General features: G+C 32.1%; 1 protein-coding gene across 1 annotated transcript; it reads left to right on the forward strand.

The window, feature by feature from the left end:
* The first annotated feature begins 7,812 nt into the window (after positions 1 to 7,812).
* Positions 7,813 to 8,844, forward strand: LOC134687759 (alpha-latrotoxin-Sg1a-like). The gene has a single exon (XM_063548216.1). The coding sequence runs from the start codon at positions 7,813 to 7,815 to the stop codon at positions 8,842 to 8,844; it is 1,032 nt and encodes a 343-aa protein (XP_063404286.1).
* The last annotated feature ends 1,938 nt before the right edge of the window (positions 8,845 to 10,782 follow it).

Below are 10,782 nucleotides of genomic sequence, written 5' to 3' on the forward strand. Positions count from 1 at the left end.
TAACAAGTTCAATGGAAAATCTTATATATACAAATCAATGAATAAGTTTTTTGAAAGTTTAAAAACCATTTGAAAAGAAAAAGAAAAAAACATTGAGTGTTTGTAAATATCAAAAAATTGTGTCGATGAAATGGCTTTAAGACGTATTTCAAAATAAATAACCCCATAGAATAAGTTATATAAACAAATTGAAATTTGTAAAAGATATCTTTTACATAGAAAACATAAATCAGAAGATGTGATATGATCGTATTGTCAATTTGTTTTCGAATGATCATCTCCTTTGATATTTTGTGACTTTCTGTACAGAAAACCCGATCTCATGAGTCTTGATTAAATATAACGTGCAGAAAATGATAAGCCTAGTTTTGTCTGTGATGAGTTTTTACATACGGATTCCAAGTTTAATCAGCGGTGTGAGTGTAAGTCAATCTTAACATACCACTAAACTTCGTCCTAATGTTTTCTTCTCTTATATAGATTAAATGCACCAAACAGCTAATATTTTTCTCAAATGTCATAACTATTTGCCTGAGAAGTGATATTTCAAGAAAATGTAATTTATCCCAATAAGTGTCTTTACGTTTTATTCATCGACAGTGTTTCTATATGCAGTGACCTTAATTAAGAAACCTGTCATAAGACAACCAAACAGTGCAAAATGTAAAATCATAAAAATACTGAACTCAGAGGAAAATCAAATCGGAAAGTGTCATAACTGACTTGGTACATGCATTTTCTAATGTAGAAAATGGTGGATTGAACCTGGTTTTATAGCGATAAACGTCTCACTTTGTTCAATAATCTCGTCAAATTTAAGTGCAAATGGAAACACCACAATTGAATATAAGACAAACAAATATTATCAATCAAAAATTTAAGAGAAAAAAATTATTCACCAAATATTTTACCAATGTATGACAAAATTAGTTAAATTTTTTTTATTAATGTTCACAATTGGTAAACTTCAGCATAAAAATCGTAAAGAAATAACAAACTAAAGTTTTCTATCAACAATACACGTCCATGGAACGTTTCTTTGAAACAAGTGTCTGAATTCAATTTAAATTGTCATAAACTCATTGCAACGCATGGTTCTTCTTATTAAATCTTCTGCTTTTGCTCATTTTCAGAATTTGTTTTAAATCTCAACAAAGGGGCTGGTATATCAGCTTCTTCCTGTATTTTATAAACATTTCTTTAAATTGTTTTTTTCATATACAGTACACAAATGTTTGCCAAACTTTGATTTTCAGAACACTCCAATATGTTCTTTTTTTCTCTACGGCAATCAAACCACGTCTACTTATTCGTATATGTCAATAGATTCTCGAGAAGAACGCTTTAAATTTATGAGTTTTTCTAAAACACTCTGTTCATTGTTGCAGAATCAAATACATACTGGTTGTTATTGTTTAAAAGTACTCCAAGCATAGCAATGGGCTTAAAACGACCCTAACAATGGTCATTAAACTATTTTTTTCATTTAGTTGTACGAAGAAGGAAATTCGCCAAAGTCCTTTTGGTTCTGCAATGGTGAATTCCATCAAATTATTAACTTAAGGATAATAATTTCATGGAACATTATTTACTTATTACTTTTTAGGTATTCAAATTATCTAGAAATACGTATGATATGACGATGATTTTTGAAATACTGTTCACTACAATATTTGGATTACTGTTTGTTTACTTTTACAAATGGCAGTTTACAGGTAGGTTAACCAATGTTCATATTCATGCAAATGAAACTATTAAGTCTAAGGCAATAGCTAATTTCAATATGTAACTACTAACTGAAAACGAATTATCTGTTACTACAGCAACGTAATATCTATCCATCAAATAAATATATGCACAGATTATTTATTCGGAAGTAATTTGAATGTTTTAAACAAAATTATAAGAAACAGACGTTATTTGGATTCATTCCAGTCTTCAGTTTGTAAATCATTTGAGGTAGAGATCAATCAAAATTGGTTGATCGTTGTGGAATATGTGTTTCATAAGAGACAACATATATGGTGTAATTGTCGTCACTACACTCCCGTCCTCTTTTTCTCGAATATAAACTACAGAATTATCAGCGGGTTAATACGTACATGGGCAACATTATGGATGCCAAATGTAGAGCATCCTTCCCGGGAATTTGATATCAGCCCTAGTTCTTAGTGGGTAATTGTTGGTCAGTTGTATGTTCTGTGTACTATTAAGTGTCGTTAAATAGTTTTTTTTTTCTTGTTTTTTATCATACATCGTCAGTTTGTAAAATGGTAACTGAACGGTCTTTGCGGAAATGGTAAATATTATGAAATACAGACTTTATTAAATAATTATCTTAAACCAGGTAGCCAACACAATAACTATGCACTTCAATTACGATCATACCCGTACATCATGAATGTTAGTATTTGACAATGGTTTAATTCGGTTTAAATTCTATCCTCATGAGCAATGCCCTAGCTTCAGTGGCATTGCAAATGGCGTCTCTTCCAGTTTTACAACATGTACAATTCAAAGCTTCACGTTAAGTTTTTCAGCAATTTAGTGATTGATATATTGATGAGAGATCTTTTTTTTTGCAAGGCATTGTCAAAGACTTGAGATTTTAAATAAGGATTGCTGATGTCATCATAGGCGTGGTTATTGTTTAAAATTATTCAAAACACTGCAAATCGCAATTTGAGAACATGCTTACGAACACAAAATGCTATTGAAGGAATCAACGTAGAGACGAATGGATCCAGTGATTATAACATTTTTTTTTATTTTAGGAAATGTCTCAGAATCGTTGACTCATAAAGAGGTATATTTTCTTAAAATTTACCTACTGTGCCAGAAGCATGCAGTAAATGCTGTGAGATTTATTTTTGATAAACATGTTCCGAACTCAACAATTAAAACTCATTTATGCACATTTCGGAGTTTCAAATGGAATAAAAATGAACAAAATCTACTTTTTCCAGGTAAATTTTAACAACATTTAGTAAAATGGTTTCTTGTTGTATACAATTGTGTTTTAGTTGTGTCTATATTTTTGCTTGGCATGATTGATTTACATTCAATCGTGAAAGAAGTTCAACGTAAATATGTTAGTTCTTGTAAGTTAACGTCAAGTGGTTTTCTTCCTTAGATGTATTTGACAAAACTTTTAAGATTTCAAAGCTCTTCAACTTCGTTCTTAAACCTTTTTTTTTTTTTTTTTGCCTCTTTAATTTTTTGGGATTCGAGCGACACTGAAGAGTCTTTTAGAGACGATACGCACGTCTGAATCCTGGTATCTATAACGAGTTTAATTGTACTTAAAGCTGTTAAATCAGTCTTAACTTGTGTGTAAGACTTTTTGCATATCTTGACTTCTGTCCCTTTTGTGTTGATGTGATGTGTGTTAGATTTAATGTAAATAAGAGAGAGAACATACTGTTATTTTAAAAATTATAAATTTGAAAATATACCAATTCAAATTATAGTACACAAAAATGTAGAATGAATTGATAAACTCCATTTTTTACTAACGTATTCCTTTTTGATGAAAGTTACATAAGAAGCTTTTACAGCCTGATATATGTATGGGTTGTGCTCATTGTTAAACGCCGAAAAGTGACAAATATATATATATGCTAATCTTCTACATGAGTTAAATCCCTGATGGGAAGTGGTCTCAATGGCAATCGTACAACATCTCCGTGTTTGTGTTTGAAGAACGAATCACATGAAAAAAACTTGAATACTGCACTCTAAGAGTCGGATAGAATAAAATTAAAGAATTCAAACCCCTGCTAAGTAGTTTTAGCTATTCAGTTTAATAACGTCCTATTGATTCTTGTTTACTGCTCCCTATATTGGAAGAGGATTCACTTTGGAAAAAGAGTATCCATGTGTTCGATCAGTTGATATATTGTTCAAGTGATTTCCGTAATACCAATTTCTAGGTTTACATAATGTTTAAATTCCGTTTATTTTTGCTTCAGATTAAACACAAACAAATTATAGTTTCAGGTGGATCAGCCAAAAGTACCGACTTTGACTTCAGTTTGCTGTACAAACTAATCAGGAATACATTCAACAATAAAATACCGCCACCAACAAGAGGATGGGGACATCAACCATTATCTGGTGATCAGTTAATTTCAGACGACATAGAAAGAATCCGCTACTACAGAAATTCAATAGCACATAATACAGAATTGAAGATCAATAATCAAGAATTTCAAGATCAATGGAAAGTCCTTTCTCAGGTTTAGTAGCAATTTAGAAATTGACTGTTTACACTTAACATAATTTCGTTTAAATTCATAGAATTTAATAATTTGATAAGTATGGTGAATGAATTTTTTTTAAATATATTTTCTATAAAATGAAAGACTGGGTCAATTTTAAACCGGTAAATTGAAAAACTGAAACTGCATGAAAAGACCCCGACCGCGCATTTAAGTGTTATTCATAGAATATTTGTAATAGTATTGATAAAGAACAAGTACTCAATGTAATAGGGTGTTTTTACTTCAACGAAAAATTTGGTATTTTAACGGGAATCAAGCACAAAAATAACATTTTATTGGCGATGTGTGAACAAAACATACATACATAATATGTAAAATGATCGAAACTGGGGTACTGCAGTTAATTTTGTTTTATAATAGTATCCCTATAATAGCTAATTGAAAGCTTAAACACATTCTTATGTAGGGAATGTAGAATTAGATACGGTTTTATACAAAGCTTAACCTCTCACTTGTCTGTCAACAATTGATTGGTCATTATGAACACAAATAAATCATGCATAGCTCAAGATTATACACGTCAACTGTGCAAATTTTAATTTGTACATTTCCGTTTTTTCTTCTTCTTTTTTTTTTTTATTAAAAACAAATTGTCTCAAGATTAGTGCTAAAACAGTTCTTCGATTTCAACATATTGCATCATTTTCACATGATCATTTTAAGCACAATATAAGACTGGAACCTTTAATAATTTATAAGTGTCTTACTTGTGTTATATGAGTTAGTGCGCTTGCATGAATTGCTGCTGGACAGACAGGCAAGATGGACGGTTATGTGTTCCAAAAGTATGCTGTGGCTGAAAAAAAGATAACCGTCTTCAAATTTAGGCTTCTATTTGGTTTCAGATTGAAAATTGAATCATTTGCTCCCAATACATATTTATTATATTATTGGTTATAATTGTTTCATCGTGTAAAAGAGTAGTCTTGATTGGCTACTTTTAAATCAAAGCAAAAGAAGAAAAAAATACTGGTATGTCGCGTCTTAGCTATATTCGTTATATAAATAGTCCGGTAAATATCATTCATAAAGATATTACCTTCCACAATCATAACTATATGTCTTTATAAATCTAGGCTATCAACAGACTTAGCCAAGGAGCATTGAAAGCTGAGATTTCAGCACTACAGTGCACGACATTTATTGGATCCCAGATCAATGAAATAAAACATATGACGAAGGATATCTGTAAGATGAAAGATGAGGTTTATCAATTACAAAATGAAATGATTGTCTGTCAGGATGAAATGAAAGACATTAAAGATAATGTTATTTACTGCAGAAGGGACATAGACGAGACCAGAAATAAACATATTCCAGATCATATACGAGGTAATTCTTAATTTCATAGTCTTGATAATATTTTAACAGGTTCATTATGTTCACGCGTGTCAAATATTACTATCAACATTTTGGGGCCAGCAATAATGATCTTTGTAATAAATTATCATATGGAGTAGTCGGATAAAGTTTGTGTATCAATTTTATGAGACTGTTGTAAAAGTAAGTGGTTCAGTGCTATAAAACCAAGTTCAATCCACCATTTTCTACATTTGAAAATGTCTGAATCATGTCAGGAATATGACCGTTGTTGTCCATTCGTTTGATGTGTATTCTCATTTGATTTTGCAATGTGATTTTGGACTTTCCGACTGAATTTCCTCGGAGTTAAGTATTTTTGTGATTTTACTTTTTACGATTGCGTTTCAATTGTGAACTAAGTAATCTATTAAGAAAAAAGAGGAATTTACTTAGCGTAAATTGTGTTTTAAATGTATTTTGTACTTTTCGACAATCAATAAACTAAGCTATGAGAGGGTTCCATTTACTACTGTACATTGGATGTTACATTATATAATTTCTTATAATCTTATTCTGTATAAAAAAATACATGTTTTTTATGTTGAACAGACCAATTTTGAAATCATGGAAAATTTTGTATTGTTTAATTTAAGAAAGCCAACTAAGAATACTGAAAGATTGGAAGAGGCATGATATTGTGTTCTGCAATAAAACACGTGGATACAAAGAGGCATATGACGAGGTAAACAAAGAACAAATGGTGACATTTATCGGCGGTCCTGGTTCTGGAAAAACAGTGACAGGAAGACATATTGCACTACTGTCTAAGTCTGCCAAAATCATGTTTCCTTTTTTGTGCCAATTGTTTGCAGCTATTGTTAAATATCAAATGTTTGGCTCAGACTTTTTTGAAAGGCCCTTTGATTATCTACTTGAAGAACTAAGCAGACTTCAAAAAACAAATACCGCACAATATGCGTCTTTGGTGTTATGTCTTGTAAACGACAGAAAGCTGTCGATGGAGAATCTGCCTTCCAAAAATGTAAAGAAAAGAATTTACAACTCTTGTGGATTAGATGGAGGAACTGCAGACAGAAAGATAATAGATGCCTTATCGCATATTGAAGGAACATACGTAGTGCTGATAGAAAGTGAATATTCGTTTATACATGATTCAATTTACGAAGCAATCGCTTTTCACTATGGCCAGGTCTTTCCAGAGCAGATATTGGACTATATGCCAAGTAACTTTATAGCAAACAAAGTAACGGTATTCGGGAACGCTTCATATGATGCTCTAAGCATTCAGATAACAGAAAAACATGTTTCAAAATTAGCTGAACGTGTTTATTCAGATATCGAATCATATCAATTGTTTGATGTTTTTATGAACAAGGCTTTAAAATATGAACCATTTCTAGATGTATTCATTCAATTAATTAGGAAGAAACCGTACAAAGACTTTCATAAGACATTTTTAGGTCATAAGTTTTCTTTCTTTGGTGACTGCGATCATTTGATAAATTCACAAGGAAAAAATGAAGAAGCTGGGTATACGTATTATGATGAAACATTCAAAAGAGAACTTTTAACTGATAAAAGAGAAGGAGACATTGAGGACAAAAACTTGCGTTACATAATTCATAGAATTCTAGTGATCAGTTGGATTGATTATTACGGGCACATTCGACTTTTACAAGAAATTGTTAATCATGTGCACGATCATAAAGAGTCTACTGATTTGGTCTTTGGTTCAGACAAAGAGGAACAAGCTATATTACTTGTGTTGTCAGTTTACAATGGCGATCCAGGATTAGTTGAACTTGTTTTGAAGTATGTAAAGAAGGAGAGTATAAGCTCTACATCAATGTATATGGATGACGACTTTCTTGAAGCTAATCATCATAGAACGCTTAGTCCGCTCACTGCAGCATGTCAGTTTAATAATTTCCAAATTGTAAAACTGTTGGTAAGAGCTGGTGCTGATGTTAATTTGGGTGATTTCGCATATGAATTTCCAATATATGTTGCATCAGAGAATGGATATTATGAGATCGTAAAATATTTAGTTCAACATGGAGCAGACGTAAATAAAAATATACCAAATATGTATATGATAAGTGGTTGTGTACCCTCCTTGTACATCGCAGCAATACAAGGATATTATGATATAGTTAAATGTCTCCTCTAAAATGGCGCTGACGTGGATATAACTGGATTCTGTAATATGACACCTTTATTCCAAGCTTCAGCCGGGGGTTTCATAGAAATAGTTAAAATCCTCGTAGAAAGTGGAGCAGATGTGAATTTTTGTGATAACAATAACCGATCACCATTGTTTGTTGCGTCAGAGGAAGGTCATTCAGACGTAGTTTCGTATTTGATAAAGAACGGTGGGGATGTTCACATGTGCAACGAACATGGCACATCGCCCCTTTTAGCATCAATAGAAAATGGTCACTTGAATGTATTGAAGACTTTGCTGGACAATAATGCCCAAGTGAAAAACCAATTATCCGGTGAAAAAATACCCTTCATGATTGCATTACAGAAAGGGAGAGTCGAAATAGGTAACTTTCTCCTCCAAAATGGGGCAGACCATAGAATGAAAAATGAATGTGGAGTAACAACTATGCAAATTGCCCTGTGGAGGAATTATTCAGAAATATTGCAACAGATTGTATCATTAGAAAATAGACGAAAACCATTGATCGGAACCTTTCAATTATTTCAGCTTTTAGTTGACTTATACGATTTTGAAGTATTCCCAGGGACCAGTTGCAGTATAAAAAGAGGTCACAATTTTCCTCTTCTATCGTTTATTTCTAAGGATACTGATGGAGATGGCATAAAACATTTAGTTAAGCTTGGTTTAGGAAGTAAACTAGATAATAACAAGAAACATCTACTCCTAGAATATGCTATAAGTAAATCAGGCGTGACTAAACGTGTTGAAAAGGTCAAATCATTGTTTGACTTAATATGCAAATCATCTAATGTTCGAGATCATGACTCTGTGTCAATTTTAGAATGCACAAGAAAGTTATTTGAACAAAACAAAACTCTTTTGAAGGAAAATGAATATAGATGGACAAATCATCATAAAGAGGTATTTCTTGAATGTCTGGAAGCTGTAGGTTCATTATTAGCTAATAGACAAGACAAAAATAGAAAGAAAACTGTAAGCAAACGGGATGTTGAGGAATATTGGTCCATAATGGTTTTCCTTAAACAACGGATCAGACGATTTTCTGTGTGAAGAAATCTCATCGTCCTATTCGTCGATATTGGTGTCTATGTGTATTCCCGCTATTTATGAGAATTCAAATCGATATTCTACCTATTTCAAAATATTTGATTTATTGTTACATTTTGTCGTCTTGAGTATGCCTAAAATATTTGTTGCTAAACTTCTAGTTAAGAATCCATCAATCATTCAACTTGAAACTACACAATTTGAACAGTTTTAAAACAATTACAGCTTTATTAAATTTAATAACACAGAACGAAAAGAGCAGATGTAAGGCAACCAACGGCAACATTGCGGTTTTCACTTTAATAAAGAATGTGACAGAGCTTGTGTTGTGTATATGTTCATGAATTTCCGATAACAAACGTTTTCATTGAATCCCTGATAGGTATGTAGACGTACACTACGGTATACACATCATTGCAAAATTTTACCTTTTCAAGAAGAGAACTGATGGACAATTGCAAGTTACCACCAAAGAAAAAAGCACTTGTTCAAAAGATGATCTGCTTTTAAAAACCTGTTACAAAATACCATGTTACATTGTTAAAACAATACAGTTTAACTGTAGAGTTTTTTAATTGAAAGATGTTTGCTAATGCCATTTATCCCAAAGGTCGAATTGAGGATAGAACTATATTTAATAATAGTTGGACTAGGATAGACAACAAATTTATGGATTAAACGGGTGTTGAATTTCAGCGGTGTCTGTAATAGTGTCAAATATATGACAAATTTTACCATCGGTGTAACTTTAATACTTTAATAGTTTAATGCTCGTCAATTTTATACTTGTTTGTCTTTCAAATTATTTTGATCTGAGCGTCATAGATGAAATATTAACGGGATCGATGCCATTGCTGATGGATGTTTGTCCCCGAGGGAATCACCGGCCTAGTTGTCAGCCTTCAGCGTTGACATCAATATCATTTTTTTGTCATTCTTATAAATGAGCTGTTACAATAGTTTGATATTTCGAAAAACTATGGATTTTCTTATCCCATGCATCGAATACGTTAGCCGTATTTGGCAGAAATTTTGGGCTCTTCAACTTTATACTTCTTGCAGTATCTAATTATTTTTATTTGGGCGTCTGTCTGTTTCCTAAGGACCTCTTATCAAAGTTCTTGACAATTCGGGCAAAGCATCCAGAGAAATTACTATAATAAATATTAGCCAAATTTTAACAATTTCGTGTACGGTTTCTGAGTAGAAATAATGACAAGAAAACTGTATATGGCGAGATAACTAACATATACAAAAGTGTCGGTTGAAAAGAATAAGTTATTATAGCGCTATAACGGTTCGATGTCGTATACTAAGTATCTTGTTAACTTTTTCTGAAACAAAATAGCAACATTCAAGAAGTATAAAGACCGAAACCAAAAACAAAACATAATAAGAACACAACCAAATGCTCTTTCCACGAAAAGGTAGATGAACCGAATAAACTGACACTTTTCATAATATGTGTCTGTATGTTACCTATAATCAACATATGTTGATATTTGTCTCATGGAAAATCATATCACTCTTTAGTTTATTATAATCACGAATTACGGTTTACAGTTTGTTTATTTATGATATGTCTGTGCAATTCATATTACTAGACATATTTCACTTGACTGGGCGGGGTTTAAGACGTTCGCTTGTTTAAGACCAGTCCATCTATTAGTTAAACTTAACAATGAAGTGTCCAGTTATTCGTCCCATAGCATACACGCAGTTCCTTTGTTTACCCGTTTGGTGACACTGATTAGAATTCAATAATTATTATAACGGCAATTATCCTTATCACACACATCTTCAAATAGACTGTCCTTATGCAAATTAAAACATAAGCTCCGCCCGATCAGTTGAAATAACATTGATGATGCCCTCTATATAGATATAGGAAGATGCGATGTGAGTGTCAATGAGACAACTCTCCATTCAAATAACAATTTA

This window comes from Mytilus trossulus, chromosome 10 (genome assembly GCF_036588685.1).
Source record: "Mytilus trossulus isolate FHL-02 chromosome 10, PNRI_Mtr1.1.1.hap1, whole genome shotgun sequence".
Classification (NCBI taxonomy): Eukaryota; Metazoa; Mollusca; class Bivalvia; order Mytilida; family Mytilidae; genus Mytilus; species Mytilus trossulus.

Coding starts and splice junctions, on each gene's coding strand:
- LOC134687759 (XM_063548216.1), top strand. CDS start 7,813: ATGACACCTTTATTCCAAGCTTCAGCCGGGGGTTTCATAGAAATAGTT.